This window comes from Oryctolagus cuniculus, chromosome 1 (assembly GCF_051225735.1).
Source record: "Oryctolagus cuniculus isolate XC-2025 breed Fujian yellow rabbit chromosome 1, ASM5122573v1, whole genome shotgun sequence".
Classification (NCBI taxonomy): domain Eukaryota; kingdom Metazoa; phylum Chordata; class Mammalia; order Lagomorpha; family Leporidae; genus Oryctolagus; species Oryctolagus cuniculus.
In genome coordinates this window covers 103,829,042-103,851,016 of record NC_142867.1, presented here as the reverse complement: position 1 = coordinate 103,851,016, position 21,975 = coordinate 103,829,042, and the positions used below count along the sequence as shown (strand labels likewise).

The window sequence follows — 21,975 nt, the reverse complement described above, 5'->3', positions numbered from 1 at the left end:
CCTATGCCTGGGAAAGCAGAGGAAGATCGCCTGAGTGCTGGGCCCCTGCACCCACATTGGAGACCTGGAGGAATTTCCTGGCTGGATCAGCCCAGCTCTGGCTGTTGCTGCCGTTTGGGCAGTGATCAGTGAATGGAAGACCTCTCTCTCTGTCTGTCCCTCTCTCTGTAACACTGCCTCTTGAATAAATAAATCTTAAAAAACAAACAAACAAAACCTCAAAACCTGTACAAATTCTTTTATAGCTCCAGAAAGCTGTGGGTCCAAAAATCACACTACATGACCTCATCCCCGCCTTTCAGAACCTACTTAAAGACTGTGAAGCTGAAGTCCGAGCAGCTGCTGCCCACAAAGTAAAAGGTTGAAGAGTTCAATTTGTGTTGCAATATGTGTCATTCACTTTGCTGCATTTTTCTGTGTCTGTGATTTTTGCAAGCTTTTTGTTCTAGAATGTGTTTTTCAGATTAATAGAGATGATTTCAGAATGTGGAAATGTCATTGTCCTATAAACCTTTCCCTTTATATTAAAAACCACACAACCATTTTATATTATTTCTGTACAAAAACTTTGCCGGTTGGGTTGGGGTGATACTCAGTGCCATAAAGATTGTCAAAAAAGTGCATTTAGAATAAGAGCCATTTCCACACTTAGATCTTGCTTGCTTAAACAACTGTTGATAAACCTGGTTAGCTTTCCTTATGTGGCTCCTTGTATGTAAATGGCTCTGTGAAAGCATTATCTTTTCCATTTATCTCTTTTAGAACTTTGTGAGAACTTGCCCATTGAAAGCAGAGAGACCATAATTATGAATCAAATTCTGCCCTACATAAAGGTAAACCTAAGTAAAGTTTACTTTGTCTCACGGTGCCCTGTATGAAGGTACATATTACCTCTATTACCTCAATTTTTGTTTTGTTTTACCTTAAGGCCCTTGTAATTCAAAGGTGGTCAAGAGGTGAAAGAGGGGGAGATAAATATTCGTGTGTGACATTATTATCATTTTTTGTGCCTGTCATAATTGTAAAATGTTCTTTAGTGCACAGGTTTATATTAACCCAACAGATGGGCTGAAGGAACGTGCTCGGCCAATGAATATCAGAATACATTCGGAGGTGGTATGGGAATTTATGTTGTCTTGCAAAAAATAAAGGCTTTTAATTTTATTTTTATTTTAGGAACTAGTATCTGATAGCAATCAGCATGTCAAATCGGCTCTAGCTTCTGTAATTATGGGATTGTCTACCATTTTGGGCAAAGAAAATACCATTGAACATCTTCTACCTCTTTTTTTAGCTCAGTTAAAGGATGAGGTGAGTCTGGCTGTAAATTCTGTTGCCTTTGTTAGTGATTTGATTGGATTTTGATTTTGGATTTCACTAAAATAGGACCTAAAACATGGAAAATTTTAGAAAAATCTAAAATGTAAAGTAACTTAACTTTGAACTAGTGGACAATGCTTGTGTTTGGGAATAGGGTTACAGGTTCCCTAGACAATGGCACAAGGACCCATTGAAACAAATCTCAAAATGTGTGTCTATCTACTCTGCCTGATTTTAGCTTTGTATTCACTGGTTCCCTCTCTTTAAAGCTGATAGGTTTGTTGAAAATAATTTGTTTATTGTATCAAACATTATGATAGTGAACATTTATTCAGTAATATGTGTCAGGCATGATCCCAAGTGCTTTGCATATTTTGTTACATGTTATATTCAACAACAATCTTGTGAGATAGTGCTTATTATTATTCCCACTTTACAGTGAGGAAGCTGAGGCATCCAGAGGTAAGTCTCAGCAATGGTAGATCTGGGAGTTGAGTACATGTGATTTAGTTCCAGAGCCTATATTCTTCACTGTCCTACAGACCTTTCCCTGGAAGTTGTTGATAAGATCAATTAGGTTGATATGACTTGAATTATCAGTATTAAGATTTTAAGACTACATTTTTTAACCTGAGTCCCTACTTTGTAATTTTAAATTTAAAATTTCCTTAGCAGTTTTCCCTTTATGTGATCAGAGAATATCCGGCAGAGGACTTGATTTTCACATGTGGCCTTTGGGGGCGTATGTCTTTGCAGTGCCCTGAAGTTCGTTTGAATATTATCTCCAATTTGGATTGTGTCAATGAAGTGATTGGAATCCGTCAGCTCTCACAGTCTCTCCTTCCTGCCATAGTGGAACTGGCTGAAGATGCCAAGTGGAGGGTCCGGCTGGCCATCATTGAGTATATGCCGCTGTTGGCTGGCCAGCTGGTGAGTAGGTTTGCACCATGAACTGAAAGGTAGCCTCAAATAGCGGAGATTTACCATGGCACGTAGGAGGCACAAGTAGCCTATGTGGGTATGTTCATTTAGATGCATGAAAGTATGATCCCTGTTTGATGCCTGTTGGATGGTTTTGTTATCAATAGTGTGTTAATATTTTTTTTAAAGATTTATTTATTTATTTGAAAGACAGAGTGACAAAGAGATAAAGAGAGATCTTACATCTGTTGGTTCACTCCTCAAATGCCTGCCTGGGCTAGCCTGGGCCAAGATCTCCATCCAGGTCTCCCATGTGGGTGTCAGGAAGCCAAGTATTTGGGCTATCAACTGCTGCCTCCCAGGGTGTGTATTAGCAGGAAGCTGGATTGGAAGTACTTGCAGAGTAACTGGGACTTAAATTAGCACTCTGCTATGGGGTGTGGGCATCCCAAACCATGGCTTAACTGCCATGCCACAGCACAGTGTTAACTTCTAAAAAGGTATCATGGAAACACATCTCATCTCACTACCACCTCAAACCAAAGCCATAGAAGATAATCAGTTTTAGTGTACATAGTGTAGATTTTGCAATATTTAGAATCTCTGATCTAAGAAATATTTAATTTAGAATAAAAGGGAGTTATGGTTTCAGGATAAATCAACTTTAATTTTTGTTCAAGGCAGCTTCCCTCTTTGGCTGTATTCTAAGCAAAATGTTCCTAGATATACCTTTTCCTACATCCTCTTTAAAAGGAGTTGAGGAATCATCATGTAGAAAAGAAGAGGCTTGTGCCGGCGCCGTGGCTCAATAGGCTAATCCTCCACCTTGCGGCGCCGGCACACCAGGTTCTAGTCCCGGTTGGGGCGCCGGATTCTGTCCCGGTTGCCCCTCTTCCAGGCCAGCTCTCTGCTATGGCCAGGGAGTGCAGTGGAGGATGGCCCAGGTGCTTGGGCCCTGCACCCCATGGGAGACCAGGAAAAGCACCTGGCTCCTGGCTCCTGCCAGGATCAGCGCGGTGCGCCGGCTGCAGCGGCGGCCATTGGAGGGTGAACCAACGGCAAAAGGAAGACCTTTCTCTCTCTGTCTCTCTCTCTCACTGTCCACTCTGCCTGTCCAAAAAAAAAAAGAAAAGAAGAGGCTTGTAATGCTAGTATTTTAGCAAAGCCCCCATTATCTGTTACTCTTTGAGTTTCATGATTAGATGCACTCTGATTGATGTCTCATTAGTCAGAATTTCATAGCTGAGAAGTATAGGCTCATCCTTTCTTTCTCAGTAGGTGCCCTAGAATCAGATACAGTGGTAGCCCTAGTGGTAGCACTTATTACAGTATATTATAACTATTACAGTATAGTTGGAGAGAGAGAGAGAGAATGATCTTTCCTATGGTAGGGACTGTATTCATTGTTTTATTTGAGTCTCTACCCTACTACCTATCAGTAATCGGGCAGTTAACATTTGTTGATTGAAAAAGTACCTCCCTGAATGGTTTTTGAGGAAATTCATACTACATTGCTAGTTTGTTTCCCCTGTCCCACTCTCACTTCCATTCTTTTTAGATCATAGCATAGCATATGGGTTTTTTGTGGGGGAGGAGGGGGGACCACTGAATTCGTGGCGCTAGTTTTGGTATATTCAATTTGTGATGTATCTTGTGGAGTCTGGCCTTGCATATAATTGAAAATGGATTCCAAATTCTTCCAAATGGATGCCAAAGATTATCACCTGATAAGGTGAGGTGTAATCATCCTGTCACCCTTTCCTCTGTCAATCTCAGTGCTAAGGGTCATTTTTGTTCTTCATTGGTGACAGTCATGAATCAATTCTTTGGCATAGAAACAACTGTTAGAAGGGAGAGTGAATTTTGAAGATTTACTTATTTATTTGAAAGGCAGAGCTTTTATTGAGGCAGAGAGAAGAGGTCTTAACATCTGCTGGTTCACTCCCTAGATGGCCGCAGTGGCTGGAGCTGTGCTGATCTGAAGCCAGGAATCTTGTCCAGGTCCCCCAGGCGTGTGCAGGGGCTCAAGCACTTGGGCCATCTTCCACTGCTTTCCCAGGCCACAGCAGAGAGCTGGATCGGAAGTGGAGCAGCCGGCACTCTAACTGGCACCCACATGGGATGCCGGCACTGCAGGCGGTGGCTTTACCCACTACACCACAGTACTAGCTCCTCTCTGTCTCTTCTTAAATAAGTAAATAAATAATTTAAGAAAATCACTGGTCAGGCACATCTTAAAATTGAAAGAATCAGAAGATTGAAAACACATAGACCTCAGAAGGAGGTGCCAGAAGAGTACATGTCACAGCATTCACCCAGGTGGGACAGAAGTCTCAGGGCAAGAGGTCTGTGTGACTCAACTGGAACTCATCCCCAGCCTATGCCAAGGAGGAGCAGGATTGGCAGAGCTGGGCTGGTTGCGCCAGTGACCCTGCTCTGGGCTACTTGCCCTGTACTCTTGTGCCTACTTTGTTCTCCCTCCAGCGTGTGCTCTCACTGCCAGCAGTACTCTGCTTAGTTGCAGATGTGTGTGCTTGATGGCAGTTGCTTCATCCTTAAAGCTTTGTTATGATATTGACCAAAAAGGAAGACAATTGAGAATTACTAATATCGTTAACAGATGTTTTCCTGGGAGATCCATCTTTGTATCTAATCTAGATTTTGCTTGGTCAATTAGCCACACAACCTCTTCCTGCTCTGCTTCAGTGTTGCATCTGGCTGCTGGCCACCCTGTTCTCTCCTGCTTAACAGGGCCCATGGCATCTCATTCAGGCTTTTCTTTGTTGATGGTTTCTATCCATTGACAAAGATTTATAGTTTATAAATCTCATGATACTCTTTTTCTGGCTGTTTTGTGAATTCAGCTTATTTGGAAACAGTGATTCTTAGCTTAAGGTAACCTTAGTGAAATTATAGGGGATCTTGATGTCTAAACATTGGAGATGTATATTAATGAAATCTTCTGTGTCTACAGGGTGTGGAATTCTTTGATGAAAAGCTGAATTCTTTGTGTATGGCCTGGCTTGTGGACCACGGTGAGTACATAAGTTAAAAACAGATTATTATGAAAAGTCCATGTTGTTGCATATGTCTCATGATGTTTATATAGTAGCATTTGAAAGGAATCCCATTGTGGCCAGATATTTTGCCTTAACACTATAGGGAAGAGGAAAGGCTTTGATTAAAGTCCAATTAACTGGAGCTGGCATTGTGCTATAGCAGCAGGTAAAAACTCCACCTGCAATGCCAGCATCCCTTATAGGTGCTGTTTCCTGTCCCAGCCGCTCCATTTCTGATCCAGCTCCTTCCTAATTGCCTGGGAAAAACAGCAGAAGAAGGCCCAAATGTTAGGGCCCCTGCCACACACATGGGAGACCTGGATAATGCTCCTGGCTACTGGCTTTGTCTTGGTGCAGCTCTGGCCATTGTAGCTATCTGGGGAGTGAACCAGTGGATGGAAGATCTCTGTCTCCGTCTCCTTCTCTGTAACTCTGACTTTCAAATAAATAAATCTTTTAAAAAAATGAAATGTTGCCGGCGCCGCAGCTCAATAGGCTAATCCTCCACCTTGCGGCGCCGGCACACTGGGTTCTAGTCCCGGTCGGGGCGCCGGATTCTGTCCCGGTTGCCCCTCTTCCAGGCCAGCTCTCTGCTGTGGCCAGGGAGTGCAGTGGAGGATGGCCCAGGTACTTGGGCCTTGCACCCCATGGGAGAGCAGGATAAGTACCTGGCTCCTGCCATTGGATCAGCGCGTGCACCAGCCGAGGTGGCCATTGGAGGGTGAACCAATGGCAAAAGGAAGACCTTTCTCTCTGTCTCTCTCTCTCACTGTCCACTCTGCCTGTCAAAAAAAAAAAAAAAAAAAAAAAAAGAAAGAAAGAAAGAAAGAAATGTTGAAGTCCAGTTAGCTTCCTCAGAATACAAATTTGACATTTTGTGTTTCTACCAGTTTTTTTTGCTTTCTTTGTTCTTGTTTTACTTTCTTTTTTCAGTTTCAAATTATATTTTTTCCATTAAACCATTTCTTTGTTGTATTTCTTACTCATTTTGTTCTGTTATCTTCAGACTATTCCTTTTTTAAAAAAATATTTATTTATTTGAAAGTCAAAATCACACAGAGAGAGGAGAGGCAGAGAGAGAAAGATAGAGAGGTCTTCCATCTTCTGGTTCACTCCCCAATTGGCTGCAAAGGCTGGAGTTGTGCCGATCCAAAGCCAGGAGCTAGGAGCCGCCTTCCCACATGGGTGCAGGAGCCCAAGCACTTGGGCCATCTTCCACTGCTTTCCCAGGCCAGAGCAGAGAGCTGGATCAGAAGTGGAGCAGCCAGGACTCAAACTTGCAACTATATGGGATGCCGGCACTGTAGGTGGTGGCTTTACCTGCTATACCACAGCACTGGCCCCAGAGACTATTCCCTTTATACGTGTACTTGCTCCTTCTTTGTCCCAGTTCAGTTTGCTGTCATTTGTGTCTTCAGCAACTATAGACTGGGTTGACAGAGATTTGAATCAGCTGAAAGGCATAGGTGGGAAGAAAGTTATTTGACTTCTTTGAGGTGACACATGGAAAGGGAGGTAAACTATGGGTGCTAGTAGGGAGAGAGCTAGAATAGAGAGGGCCCATGTTTCTGGCTAGCTGCACTCTGCTGCTGCTGCAATGCTAAGAGAAGGCAATGTCAAAGCAGGTCAGGTAGGACAGCAGGAAAGAGCAGGTGACACTTTAATGAGATTCTAGGTGGCTTTGGTGAGATCATAGGTAGATGCGTAAGTGTAGATCCATGTGTGCCAGGCAGCAGTTGGTGAGCCATTCCTCTGTGCCAGGTCCCACAACCAGACTTGGCATCTTCAATGTGACCTTAGACCTGGTCCAATGAGTGAGTGCCCCTGGGGAACTCATGTGGTGGTGTCCTGTGAACTTTGGTTCCATGTTTTGGCATCGTGTTTGAGTTCCGTAGGCACTAAGTGTATGGTCATCTATAGTTGCTTATGCTTGGATGTTTGGGAAGAGTGAGGATATTTGTATCTGCTCATACATGTAGGTGGTTTTGTTGAAGTCATATTTGTATCATATGGTTGAGAAAGAGTGAAAGAAAAGGTTGTGAAAACATAAAAATCTACTGAAAGGGCTTATATATGTTAGTACTTGAAGTGTTTTCAAACTAGAATGTGGGCCGGCGCCGCGGCTCTCTAGGCTAATCCTCCGCCTAGCGGCGCCGGCACACCGGGTTCTAGTCCCGGTTGGGGTGCCAGATTCTGTCCCGGTTGCCCTTCTTCCAGGCCAGCTCTCTGCTGTGGCCAGGGAGTGCAGTGGAGGATGGCCCAAGTGCTTGGGCCCTGCACCCCATGGGAGACCAGGAAAAGCACCTGGCTCCTGCCATCGGATCAGCGCGGTGCGCCAGCCGCAGCGCACCGGCCGTGGCGGCCATTGGAGGGTGAACCAACGGCAAAGGAAGACCTTTCTCTCTGTCTCTCTCTCTCACTGTCCACTCTGCCTGTCAAAAAAAAAAAAAAAAAAAAAAACAAAAAAAAACTAGAATGTGAAGCCTTCCTTACTTTTTTCTTCTCTGAAGTTCGCTTTTTCAGATCTTTTTAAGATTTATTTACTTAATTTGAAAGGCAGAGCAACAGAGAAAGGGAGAAAGAGATCGAGAGAGATCTTCCAGCTGCTGGTTCACTCCCCAGATGGCCGCAATAGCCATGGCTGGGCCAGGCCAAAGCCTGGAGCCACGTGAGTGGCAGGGACCTGAACACTTGGGCTGCCAGCTGCTGTTTTCCCAGGCACATTAGTAGGAAGCTGGATCAGAAGAAGAGCAGCTGGGACTCAAATCAGGACCGCAAGTGGCCTAACATTCTCTGCCATAGTACCACCCCTCTTTTTATTTTGAAATAAAACTTCAATTTGGTGATTTATAGGAAAAAAATTGCTTTTTAAAGAAGTGTTTTTGTAATTTCTGAAAGGTATTTAATTCTAGTGAGAATGACACATGCTAGCAGCTCATTCAAGATTGATTGATTGATTGATTTGCATGGCGGTGTTACAGGGAACACAGAGATCTTCTGTTCACTGGTTCATTCCCCAAATGGGCACACTGGCTAGGGGTGGACCAGGCTGAAGCCTGGAGCCTGGGATGTGGACCGGCACTCATATGGGATGGCATTATAGACGGCAGGTGTTGCTTGCTATGCCACAACACCAGCCTGCAGCAACTCATTCTGTTCTTTGAAGGTGCTTTATTGAGGAATTTAAAATTCTAATATTTCACACAAATTAAATTATTGACATCCTTCCTCTGTAAGGTTGCTCTCTCTCTCTCTGCAACTGAATTATTACTTCTTTCCTGATTTTTGTTTTCCTTCCAGTTTGGGAGCACAGGAAGAGCCTTGTTTATTTTACTGCATCAGTAGCCTGTGGTGGGTTTTGCAAGCATTCTTTGAACAGTGAAATGGCAGCTCTGAAATGATTCTGTGCTTCATCACAGGAGTTTTCTGTCACTTGCTTTTGCATTTTAGAAAGTGTTGTTTAGTGGGTACTGATTGGTGATATGTTTTAAAACTCTTTGTTGCTTAATAAACTAACAGTAGTGTAAAAAATCCAGAGAATTATAAGGAAGAAAGGAGTGGTTGAGTAGACAGTGTTGAGCAGAGGGAGGAATTTAGACTGGGAATTTTTTTTTTTTTAATGGGAGAAAGAACCAAGTATTAGAGTTAGCAATCAACCAAATCTTGAGAGAAGAGAGAGAGAGTAAAAGAGAGGAAGAGAAGACTAAACCAGGAGAGAAAACAGACAGAACTGGCATGGTTCGTATTCTTCTCACAGCAGAATTGAGAACAGCCTAGAACACAGTAGGCATCTGGCCAAGTAGAATCGAGTGCAGTTAAGGTCTTGGTCAAGGCTGAGCTGTGTCGTATGTGCTTGGTCTCTGGTTGCTTCACAGTGGGATCCCTTCTAAGGTACTGGCATGATGATGAGAAGAATCGCAAGCATATTAAAAACAGTAATTAGAGGAGAAGACATGGATGCTTTAGCCAGCTGCACCTTAGGGGAAGGAGGGGAAGAGGTTTGGGCCAGAGACAAAGACTGGGTGTGAAGGGAAAGAATGTATTATGAGTAAAGCAGCTGGCTTCAGCTTGCTCCTTAGAGGGTACTTTGGGCGTTGGTGATAGGTTGTGTCTCCACAGACCTTGGTCAGTTTAATTATTGGTAATAAATGTATAGTTTCTGCTGTGTGCTGTTTTGCTGTTCTCCTCGTGATTGCCCAGAAGGATCTACAGCAGCCTGAGGACACTTGGGCACTCCCTGTCTGGAGGCCTGGGTAAGTTGCCTAGGGCAGAGCTGTGGCATGGATAACCATTCCAGTCCTTCCTTTCACCCAGGAGAGTTGAGCTCACCTGGTGACAGAGTAGAATTAAGGAATCATTATCTGCCACTCTCAATTTGTTACGTAAGCCCAAATTTTAAGTCGCACTGAACTTGTAAAATGAAGTGACACTGCACCTGTCTTTGGAGCTGTATGCAGAAACTGGGTGAGGAGAGTAGCTTAGACGTTTGTCAGCTAATGTATAATGTTCTTGGTAAATGGTCTTGTAGGGAACTGTCAGGTGTTAAGACAGGCACATTCACTCACACAAGGCATTTGACGTTTTATCTCAACCTAAGTGTTTTTCATGGAAAACAAATGAGTGGGTCTGAGTTTTCATTTGCTGTGTATAGGCAACTTCAGAGGCCCCTGTATAGTCTCCTTCACCTTGACACTGTTGAAATGATCTTGATAAAATATCACATTGGTCATCTGGCCACTTATCAGGTCTTTGTTTTAGCTTTCAAAATGCTCTGTGGTCTGGGCACACTCTTAACTTTGCAGTCTCAAGAATTTTAGTTTTGCCTTTGTGCCTTTGTGCTTCTGTTTTGCCTTTTCCAGGAATTCTTCCTCACTTCTGTGTTTAAACAAATCCTCCCTGATCTTCAGAGTCTAGTTCAAAGTCTCTCCTGTGGCCGTCCCAGAGCTCTTTGTCTTTTAGCCCCCACGGCATTTACTACACAGTGTCAGACTTCATTACGGTTCGTCTTGCACCATGGCACTTCTTGAAGTGTGCTGTCTTTCATTTCTCTGATAAGAACATGTGGTCTTTGTATTTTTTTAGTACCACTTGGAACATCACAGGGACTTAATGAATTGATAATGCATGTAATGAGCTTCTTGTATCCCTTTTCCTTGAACATACTGTAAATTTTGAAGCAGTGACAGTAGATCAGTATTTTGTGAGTTGCAGCCGAGTATGCTTGTCGTGGTATGATTACATTTGGGGTCTGGTTGCAGAGAGCTTTTGTTTTGGGCCCACAGTTACTGATGTTGTAAGTAAACTCCATTCTGCTTTTCAAGTCAGCAGTGAGAATGTGTCCTTGATCTCTTCTGCAGTGTATGCCATCCGGGAAGCTGCCACCAACAACCTCATGAAACTAGTTCAGAAATTTGGCACAGAGTGGGCCCAAAATACCATCGTTCCCAAAGTATTAGTAATGGCAAATGATCCTAATTACTTGCATAGAATGACAACACTATTCTGCATTAATGTAAGTATTACCTAACTATTATTGCTGAGCTCACGTTAAAGTACTACTTCTCAACTATACTGCTGAATTCAGACATACCATCTTCTGTTTGGAATACACTTCTTGTAGTCATTAATGTGGATGGTTAGAAGATGAGAGAATGTTGATTTTAAAATTCATATTAAATTTTATGGTATTTTGGAAGTTGCAGTTTAGTTGTAAATTCTAGTCTGATTCTTTGAATGCTCCCTTGTATTCCTCATTCATATGCTCAAGCTGGAAACGTATTCCTGTTGATGAGCTACTTTCTTACAAAATATGAATTTGTCTCTTTAGATCTTGGGAATTTAAAAAAAAATATGTTTTGAGACGGGCATTTGATACAGCAGTTGACACCACTTAGGATGTTCATATCCCATATCAGAGTGCTTGGGTTCAAGTTCTTGATCTGCTTCTGAGTCTAGCTTCCTGCTATAGGCAGCAGTGATGGCTCAAGTACTTGGGTGTCTGCTCCCACATGGGAGACCTAGATTGAGTTCCAGATTCCTGGCTTTAGCCTGGCCCAGTCCCACTATTGTGGGCGTTTGGGGAGTTGAATCAGTAGATGGAAGATCCTTCTCTGTCTCTGCCTCTTTGCCTTGCAAATAAAGTGAAAATATAAGTAAATAAATAAAAGTTTTAAGTGTCCTCTCTCATTTATTTTTCTAGGCACTGTCTGAAGCCTGTGGTCAGGAAATAACTACTAAGCAAATGCTGCCCATTGTATTAAAAATGGCAGGAGACCAAGTAGCAAATGTCCGATTCAATGTGGCCAAATCTCTACAAAAAATTGGACCAATTCTAGATACTGCGTAAGATTTTCGTGTTGTTACTGTTTTGAAAGTATGTTTTAACTTTTCTCTTGTAGAAGGGAGTGATTGCTATAATTAAGTTCCATGAGTTTTGGGTTACAAGGTGTTGATTGGTTTAAAGAAAATAGTAGGCAGCCATTTTTGAAGACGTTTACTTTGACATATTTAAGCTTTGTACATATGTAGACTAGTGTCTGAAGCTGATTTTTTTGAGAACCTCTTAGAAATTTAGTACATTTGTTAAGTTTTGTGTTTTAAATTTTTTATTTTAAAATTTAAAAATTTTCATGGAGTTTATACATCAAAAAGGATTTCTCTGGCCCACTGGACTGCCTCTCACAGGTACCTTTTGAATTTCAGTGCTTTGCAGGGGGAAGTTAAGCCAGTACTACAAAAGTTAGGTCAAGATGAAGACATGGATGTCAAGTACTTTGCACAGGAAGCTATAAGTGGTATGTATTTCAGTTTTTTGCTTTTCAGCTTATGCCTTTGGTTAATGGGGATTCGTCTATTGTGTGAGTGCATTTTAAGTGGGTAGGGTTGGTCAACATTATGGGAGATAGAGGGTGGAGACTCTGGAATGCTGGTGCCCCTCTGGTTGGAACCTTGGCCCACCATTCTGTCTGTCATGTGCAAGCAGGCCATTTCCTTGTTCCATGTCTAGGATTTAGGCTGATGTGCTTCTTACCAGTAAGAACAGTTCCTAGGTGGAATGTTAATCAGTTTTTAAAATTTAACTTCTGATTAGCCTGTCAGAGCAAAGAAAGCACAATGAGAAGTTCTTAGTCGCATGGATCGTTGTTACATGTAATGTTCACATAGATTGTTCATGAACTTTCTGTACCACTAACCTGATTTTGTTTGGAATTTTCCAGTTCTTGCGTTGGCATAATGAGGAACAGGAGGGAAAAGCCTTTACTCAGTTCTTATTACAGATTACTAGTCAATGGTTCTTAAGCTGGGTGGAGGAAAAAAGTGGAAAACCTTCAAGATCTCATCCAAGCAAATGGCAACAACTTAGAAGAAATTCAGTGACTTGATTGTTTCTAAAGATGAAGTGGGATTGTTTTTTATTCGTCTTCCTTGTTGGGATCCGTACTTAAGCTGTTCTTCTGGACCGGTTCCTGACACTCAGTGCAGTCATCTCTTGATTTCTCCTGAGCACCTGGGCTTATCCATCCTTGCTGATTAATCAGGCCCTGACCACTTAATAACCCACAGCCGGATGGGTTAGACCCAGTCATGGAGCGGAGCGATTCTCTTGGTGTTTACATTTATCTGTGTGTCTCTCTGTCATTCCAAAGTTAAACACGCATGGTTTAGAACGACTTATTTTATGAACTCTATTTGGGAGACATACTGAGATCTGACTGTAGTAAAGCCATGTTTTCCTGGATTACGTTGGTCTGCTTCCGTGTCTCATGTGAAGGGGGAATGTAGAAGCTCAGGGTGAATGTATTGCTAGTTTTGTTTTTTATTTGCTCGGTTTTGACTGTAATCATGTCATTCAGAAGCCTGAAGTGTGGATGTATCTTTTTGCTAACTTGTGATGGTGAAACCTAAGTGAATTTCAGCAGCTCACCACTGTGACTGCACTCAAAAATCGTCTTTCACCTTCTGTCTCTCCTGAGAAACCTCAACTTTAGTGTCCCCTAAGAAGTGGCAATTCTGCTTCATTGTAAGATTGCCATTTTGTATTTTAAATGAGCCTGGGAGCCAGTGGTGTAATAATTGTGTGGATTTCCTTGCCTGGCTCTGCTTTCAGCAGTGTGAAAATCTAGTCCTTGCTGTATTGCACAGAAGCTTTTCAAACTGTTTCCCTGCTAATTTTTTGTTATGGGTGATACTGGAATCTTACTGTTTTGAAATGTTTCTCTGCTTTTACATAAAACCTCATTAATGTATCCTGGAATTTAAAATAATGGGTAAGCTGAAGGGTTTCCTGAGGCAAAATAATGGTCTGTAAGGAAAGCTGTTGGAACCAAGGAAGCTGTTGGGAGGCTCGTTTGAAAAAGCCCGTCGCACCTCCGCACCTCCGCGAGGGCCCTGAGTGACCGCACCTTTAGTGGGCCGCAGTTTACACCTGTCCTTGAGACATATACATGTGTATTGTATGGAGAAATCTAAATATTTCTTCTTTTAAATTGATTTACACTTTTCATGTAATCAAACTCCCATTACCTCTAATGAATTTTAGTTAATGAGGTTTTATTGCAGCTTATTTTCTCTCAGTGCATCTTAATACGCAGTTTGCTTGTTTTCATTTTGGTTTTTGAATCGTTGATTTCGTTCACAACCTCTTTTATATCTAGTGAACCTTGCTTTAAAGACCCAGAGACACCTATACAACTTTGTACATGAAGCAGTTATGTAAAACCAGGTTTGACTAAATTTTTCCAAGTTTGCCTTGCCTTAGAAAAATAGAACAGGGATATTTTTTTGAGACAAACACTCAAGGAGAGAGCGCCCATCTGCTGGTCACTCCCCGGATACCAGAAGCTGCTGGGGTTGGGCCAGGCTGAAGCTGGGCACTCACTCCAGGTCTCCCTTGTTGGACGACAGGAACCCAATTACTTGAGCTATCACCACTGCCTCTCAGGGTGCATCCCAGCCAGAAGCTGGGGTTGGCAGCTAGAGCTGGGCATTAAACCCGGGTACTCTGCCATGGGATGCAGGCGTCCTGATCTGCATCTCAGCCACTGGGCTGCATGCCTGCCCCAGGACAGGAACCGGAAATCAGAAGTGATCTGCCTGCATTTTAAACTGCCAGATTACCTTATAGTGCGTTTCCATTTTATGACTTTTTGGGCTAAAGGTAAAACATTTTCATAAGCAAAACTCTTTTCTCATTTTAATACCTTAAACTATTATGCTGTAACACTTTCTTTTTAGTTTCATGGCTTTTATTATTTTTATTACCTGTGGATTATATTCCTCTTTCTTGAATTTCGTGTTTGAGAGACTGTTGTCTTGATTCTTGACATGAATGTGCACTGGAATAATTACTGTCCCTGGTTAAAATGCCATTGGTTTGCAGATAGACTTTGAAGACACCTTTGTGTGCTCCACTTGGCAGCCCTAGGCATTGCCCTTTATTGTTAAAGGGGAGAGACGTGAGCCCTTGCCTTCTCCAGCATGGGCCATGGCTCACTCAGCAGTGCCTCTGTTCTTGGGGGTGACCCTTTAGGGACCTCATTGTTTCCTTCTGACTGAAGCAATAGGGAATTCTTTTTGTTACTCTTCGGAGGAGTTGTTCTTTGGCTCACAGCCATTTTCTCCATGGATTAGTATTCCTGTCTTGCTTTTATGAGACTAGGGGCTCTGTGAGGGTGGGGATTTGGGTCTGTTTTGTTGTCTGCTGTATCACCAGCACTGGGATCCATGCCTGGTGTACATAATAGGTGCTCAATAAAATTGTCCAGTGAATGCACTTCTAAGTCTGTCCTCTTAATGTGTTGCACATATGAAACCACATCATCCACAACCCACACTGCGTTCATTCCCCCGCTAACACTCAGGCTCTGCTTCACGTGGTCGTGTGCCAGGCCTCCAGCACAGGCAGCAGCTCCATCTGGATTTATCTGTCCATTGTCCCGAACATACATTGCTGCTGCTCTGTCTCGTCCCAGCCGGTTTATACCAGTTGGTTTGGTTGGTCAGGAAAGTGAAGCAAAGACACAAACACAGACAAGTTCTGCCAATAAAAATGTCACCTCAGTAGCGGAATTCACCTGAGTGTGTTTTTCTAAACTTTATATGGGGTCAGGCGGCCAGCGTGCATTTCTCCCTCTGTGCTGCCAAGGAGATGTGAACCTGAAGGTGCTGCTTGACAAGAATGAGCTGGTTAGCCTGGGGTTTCTGATGAGGCCTTGCTGACAGACAGCTCTGGTCACAGAACTGCCACAGAGCGGCCACCGTGAGGCAGGGTCCTGGGGGCCTTTGCTGATCGCAGAGCCAGCAGCCTGAGATTCGGGCTGTCCTGTGTGAGCATCTGAGATGCTCGCCAGACCTCCAGGGAGGCGAGCATGTCACTGCTGATGCGGTGGCCACGCTGTGTCACTGCTGTCTCTGCACTTCTATCTCTGGAGGCCACTTTGTCGTTGCTGAGCTGAAAGTCTGGTGCTTCCCTGTGAAATCACATTGGCTGCACGTGCCCAGGGGTGGCAGGACGCAGTGTCCAAGCAAGTTGGCTGCCTGTCTAGTCCTGCCTTTCCCTTAAATTCCTCTGACGCATTTCCTTCTTCTGGCATCTCATCTCAAAGCTGCCTGTCTCCAGTGCTTGGACAGAGCGCAGGAGAGGAGCCCTGTCCTCACATTCCTGGTGTGAGGGCAGAGGCCACTGCTGCTGCTCTTACATAATCGCTTCCCTTTGATTCTCCAGTAGCCCGGTTTCCAGCCAGTCCCTTCCTCTTCTTTCTTGTTCTCTCACATGCCCGCAGTCCTTTTCCGAGCCTTTCTAGAATAGTCTCACTATTCCTCGTGTGCCTCCACGAGCCTGCTGTTTCCAGGAAGTTACATAATGCTCAGTTGAGATGGAAAGCTGGAGGATGAAGGGCATTTAATTACTCATGGGCTGCAAGAGCCAAGTCGTGTCTCTCTCCAGCATTCTCTGAAGCTGATGGTGTCACTTCCTGTCTGGTGACCGGGGACCCCATGGGCAGGTGGGGGGGCCCTTTGCAGTGCTCCTGAGGGAAGGCGCCTTAAATAAGGTCCTGCTGTTGAACTGGTTTTCCTGCCCAGGAGCTCATGCTGGGCTTCCCTTAGCGATGCTGGAAGGCGGAGGGAATGGCGGCCTGGAAGCTCAGTGGGCTTGGGAGGAGCATGTCCTGGCTAGGGCTGGTTACAGTGCTGCTGTCTATCCCTAGTGGTGGCACAAAGGCTGAGGAAGCTAGATTTGCCTGTGAAGGACAGTGAAGAGCTCAGCACCTCTGGGACCGACAAGAACCACTTTCTGAGACCCAGAGCGCCTGGAGAGGACGCCCGGAAGGTGAGTGCCCCTGAAGCCTCGGCTGCGGGCAGCCAGCGTGGCCTCGCGCTTGAGGGACCAGGAGAGCCAGGGGCCGCACTTCTCCCAAGTTCACTGTCCCTGAGGAGACAGCTTGGCTCTAAATGCCAGCAGAGTGTGCATTCTGAAGCCTGTTGCCCTGTTTCACTTCCCTTGTTCTGGGAATGCTTTCTGAGAGGGAGACTGGCCGTGCAGACCGTCATTCCGGTGGCCTGAGCTCCAGGCCCTGCCTGCCCAGGTACAGGCCATGAGCTGCCCCCACGTTCTTCACAGAACACAGACGCTGCTTTCCAAACTGCCTCTCAGCTCATCATTTCCATTCAAGATAAAATCCCTCCAGCGGAGTGCTCTGTGTGACAGTCGGGTTTACAAGCCCCACGTGATGCCACTGTGCGCTGTGCGTGGAGGAGGCGCGCAGGAGTTTCAGTCCGGCAATCAGAGGCGGTGCCAGCCATGGCCCTGGGGCCGTTTCAGTAGGAGGGCGATTTATGACTCAGATGCATCCCGAAAGGAGCGCCCAGGGCTCCGTCCGCCACCTTGGGCTGATGGCAGGCCGCATCCAGCTGACTGCACGGCGGTGTTCTCGCATCCCCTCCAGCGGGTTTGCTTGTTGAAAGTCAAAAGGTCAGCCTTTTAAATCTCCATGGCTTTGTTGTTACCTGAACTGAGGCCATACCAGCGGGCTTCCTGTTGTCCAGGCCCTTTATTGTAGTCATTCCTCCTCGAACACGCCTGTCCCCCGCGTCTCTCGTCCAGGCAGCCCTGGCTGCTCCTGTTGCTGCAGGGTGGGCCCCTGCAGAAGGCCTCAAGGGATCAGCCCTTTGTGTCCGCGTGTCTCCTCCCTAGACCTTGGCCTTGGGGAAGAGACCTTGGCTGAAGGAGTAGGAATTTACCATTCTATTTTTTTTTAGGCCTAAACCACAGACTTCCTTGGGAACAAAGGAGTTATTTTTCCTACACATTTGGGGCCAGCTGCTCATGCAGTAAATGCAGGTGTGCACCTGATCCAAGCATGGGTCACGGAGTCGGTCCCTAGGCCAACTTTGACGAAGGCACCCTTCTAGGCCTTCCAGCCACACACACACACACACACACACACACACACACACACACCAACAGCTTTTGCTACTGTTGCTCCAGGCCCATGTCAAGCTCTGGACCAGGTCTCCTTTAGTCCTCACAACAACCCTGGGTGGGAGGTGCTGGCATCTCTGTTCTTCAGCCGTGACGGACTTCCCCCAGCCCGTGCTGTGTCCCCGGGAGTCTGCGCGCTAGGCCTCTGAGGCTGCTGTCCATTTCACCCAGAAAACCCCCTGTGCCGGGACTCAGAGAGCCTTCCCTGAGTTTGTTTCACTTAAGGAAAATGACCCGAGGGTGAGATGGAAAGGGAATTGGCTGTTGCCAGGCAGAACCCTGCGTGTCAGGGGCCAGCAGCCAAGTGAGTGATCCAGGAAGTCATCCAATTGCAAACCAGAAATTGTTCTTAACCCTTCACTGTCTGGTGACACCCGAGGTGTCTGGGTGAGCCTGCCAACTACTGAGGCCCTGGGGCTCTCCTCCGTGCTTGGCCGGGCTCAGGGTCCTTGGGGGGAGTCATCTGACATCCCAGGGCAGAGCCTGCCACTGTGTCCAAGTGAGGATGGCCCAAGGACTGAGGGCCACTTCTTCCTGGAGAGGGGTGCCCCCTCAGTACGGCAGAGACAGACCCCTGAAGTCTGTGTGCTTGGTGTGGTGTGTGGGCCCCTCCTGCCCCCTGCCCCCCCAGGGGGGCACAGCTCAGCCACTCCTTCCTGTCTGCACGTTGCCGTCTGACAGCAGAGCTGCTGGCGGCCTCTGTCGGGCGAGAGTTAACAGGGGATTTGTTTATTGAATCACGAAGTAGCTGTCACATGATTTTAATCAAAACACCATTTCCCTGACAACAGTGATGTCAGTCTTGTTATTGCAGGAAGGAGCAGCTGTGAGGGACATGCAGTCTCCGCACAGTCCAGGTTGGGAGACCCAGGTCAGGCGCAGCACCCATAAATAATGGCTGCAGACGCTGCTGTGCGCCCAGCCACCGGCTCTTCCTTTTCTTCTCTCTCTGGACAGTTTGCCCGCAACAGACTTCAGCCAGAACCCAGCCCCTGCGCCCCGAGTCTCAGCAAAGACCTCCCCTCTGCAACTCTTGCTCCTCCTGGTCTTTGTTGTTTCTCTTATTTCCCCCAAACTCTGTCACTCGGGCCCAGGGGTTCCTGCGGTCTCGTCTCTGGGACCTAAACCTGCACTTGCTGGTGAACTAGACCGTGCACTGGCTTGAGGCGGGTACTGTCGTGCAACTGCAGGATCTGGCTCCAGTTGGGGAGGCCTAGGTGCCGCCCATAGGGATCTAGATCCAGGGCCAAGCTCGGGCTTCGCTGTGGAGGCCTGAAGTGGAGCTCTTAGGGGCCCAACCTCTTGGCCAGAGGATTCATTCTCATGAGTCCAGAGACTACAGGACGCCTGAGTCCAGTTTGAAAACTGACAACAAAAGCCAAAGCCCAGGGACATTGAACCCGTCTGCAGTGGGCCTCCAGCTAAGGGAACCGGATACCAGAGCCCACCGAGAGGTCAGTGTAGGCAGGTCCCAGGGCCAGCTGGAGTGTGTCCTCAGTGGGGGCTCAGCAGCTGTCTGCGGAGTTTCCCCTGGGCCTTCCAGCCCTTCTCAGGCGCCGAGGAGTTAGGGATATAGGTCTATGTGGGGCGCAGATTCTCGGAGGAGTTCCTGGGAAATGCGGGGCAAAATTCTGGAACTTGACCATGCAGCAGGTCTCAGAATAGGGCGGCCAGCTTTAAATCTGACAGGTCTCATACGCAGCACGTAGACATTTCCATGTAGAGTGAGATTCTGGGACAAGCCATCAGCAGGCTGGCGAGGCTTCTGGGTGCTTTCCCATTAGGGGACAGGGCCAGGCCAGGCTGTGCTTGAACCTCAGTAAATCCGGCAGCGAAGTCAGCCGGCCTGTGTTCCCAGGTTACCGCTGGAGATAATGAGCCTTTACAACGATTTCTCCAGGTTGGTGGCAGGGCCGGGAGCCTCGCCAGGGGCTGAGGACTCGGTCAGAGGTTCTTGGATGCCTCCTGGGCTCTCCCAGCAGAGAAGGGGGAGGCAGTGATCTGCCGGGAGTACCTCTCCGGCAGGGTGGCCACTCCTGGGGATGGGGTGGGCCACCGGGCCCTTGCCTCCACAGCCTTCCTCCTCATCTGGCTCTGTCATTCCCAGGCCCCTCCAATTGCCCACCTCCCTTGTGGCCCTCACTTAGCTGCCTCAGGGACCGTGCTACACATCTGAGCTCCTCTAGTGACCAGAGGGCCAGGGCAGGGTCCCTGCACAGAAGGCTGTGAGGCTGTGCTTCATGTGGCTTGCTTTGAGGCAGGCCTTGGTAGCTCTCCTGTTGGACGTGTCCCATCACCAAGTGTGGGGTGGTCGCCGTGGTGCTGAGGGCACCCTCAGAGGCCTGGGCTCTGCCAGGTTCCCTTTGGAGCCCCCGAGGCCCCATTATTCTCTTTGGGAAGAAGGAAGGAGTTTGAGTCAAACTCTCAAAGCCTACCCGAGGGGGAAAGTGACTGTTTCCCCTTTGACAAGCTGAATCCCTTCGTCCTCATTTCCTCTGGAACCCACTTTTCTGAACTTTCTGCCCAGCCAGCTGTTGGCTCAGCTCCAAGGGAAGTCCACCTCTCTCGGGGCAGGCCCCTCCAGCCTCCCTGCTGTCTTACCTGGACTTGGAACTTCTCTTTGCCACTATCAGGCCAGCTCCGAGTCTGTCATCCTTAGGAGGACACCCGAGAAATGGATACAAAGAGAGGGACTGCGGCGTGGGTGGACTGAGACTTGGGCAGCTGGGAAGCTCGTTAGAAAGACCGCTGGCTGGGGTCAGCTGCCCCTATGCCTGCCTGCCGTGATCTGTGGTCCCAGCTTAATCCCCAAGTGGAGGCAGCTATGCCAGTGGTGGTTCTTTGATGGAGGCCTGCGCTTCCGGCCACACTCGGGTTTGTCTTCTGAGGGCCACTGCCCAGTACGATCGGTGTGGTCTCACATCCCTGTAGGGCTACTCAGCCTCAAAGCCATTGGCTGGGGTCATCGTGAGAAGGGCAGAGCCACACTCAGCCGCCAGGGTGCAGCAGCTGTGGTCCATGCAGGTGACATTCCCTTTGTGGCCACGTAGCACCCAGGACATAATGGGCACAAAGCCCAGAACTTCTTTGCACGGTGCCCTTGGGCTGCTGGCAGAGCAAGAGGTTACCCTTAACCAGATACACCCAGGAAGGAGGAACTGAAGCAAGAACCTTAACTCTGAAAAGCGTGGCGCCTATGTCGGGCGTTCCTAACCTTGGTCCTTTGACAGGCCTCAGGAGGTCCAGGAAGCAGCCGCTCCCAGAAAGTACCACGTCCCACAGTATGTGTCTGTATATGCATGGCTTTTGAGAAACCTCAGTTTTTCTCAGCATGGTAAAAGGGACAGTGATTCCACAGGTTCAGAACTAGTAGGGCAGAAGGGAGCAGCTTGCCAAGCACAGCACCTCGGGCCCTGGTTCCGTGTGGTCCTGTGTGGCGACAGAAGACTCTGGAAGGCCTCCCGGGCCTGCGTTCCTCCACCTTCTTGTAAAGTGCCTCTGGCTTACAAAGGCCACGGAAGCAAAGGCCGTCCAGGGGCTGCCTGGCTGCCGAGTTTCTGGCCAGTCTGCGCCAGCCACTTTTTGCCTGTAGCCTAGGGCAGTGGAGTTGTTATTGGTAACATAGAATGAAAACGATGGAGAAATGGGGTAGAAATGGGGAATGTTTGCGAGACACTGTTAGTGAAGTTTAGTGATTCTGTTAAAAAAGTGATGCTGGATTCTTCGGTAGCACGGGGGTAATGGCTGTGTCAAGGTCGGATTGAGCGACTGTTGACTGGTGCAGGGGAAGCCCGAGTTGGCAGACAGGCCCCCGTTCCAGCTCTTCGCTGGCCGTGGCCTGTGCCTGCTGCACCTCCACCTCTCCCACTCCCACCCCTGCAGCCAGCAGCTGATTCCTGTCTGGGAACTGCAGCATGGACTCAACCGGGATGGTGGGAGTGAAAGTAAGTCTCAGTTGCACTCAGCGCTGGGAAGCAGGCTGTAACACACTGCCCTGCACCCGGGCCTGGCACTGCCAGTCCAGACATGTGAGCCACTTGCAGAAGGGTTCTCCGGCACCCCAAGGGCATGGAGTTGGGTCTCACAGGTGTGCTTGTTCCTGGGATGGAGCCCATGGGGTGTGCCCATGGTGTCAAGGCTTTTGGCAGACCCCAGAGAAGGTGTGACATCGTGATTAAGTCTCAGTGTTTTGTG

General features: G+C 47.1%; 1 protein-coding gene across 6 annotated transcripts in view; it reads left to right on the top strand.

Moving 5' to 3' along the window:
- The window catches only part of PPP2R1B (protein phosphatase 2 scaffold subunit Abeta), a 57,429-nt gene that overhangs the window by 12,810 nt on the left and 22,644 nt on the right, over positions 1–21,975 (top strand). For 4 of the 6 annotated variants that reach the window (XM_089333719.1, XM_089333730.1, XM_002708458.6 and 1 more), the window contains exons 7-15: positions 246–360; positions 763–833; positions 1,177–1,311; positions 2,077–2,250; positions 5,216–5,276; positions 10,658–10,812; positions 11,500–11,642; positions 12,003–12,094; positions 16,508–16,629. In XM_089333719.1, coding sequence (XP_089189845.1) covers positions 246–360; positions 763–833; positions 1,177–1,311; positions 2,077–2,250; positions 5,216–5,276; positions 10,658–10,812; positions 11,500–11,642; positions 12,003–12,094; positions 16,508–16,629 — 1,068 coding nt within the window. Of the gene's footprint in view, positions 1–245; positions 361–762; positions 834–1,176; positions 1,312–2,076; positions 3,027–3,379; positions 5,277–10,657; positions 10,813–11,499; positions 11,643–12,002; positions 12,095–12,517; positions 15,073–16,507; positions 16,630–21,975 lie in introns of those variants that run through there. The other 2 variants (XM_008261557.5, XR_016234525.1) reach the window with 2 other exon arrangements.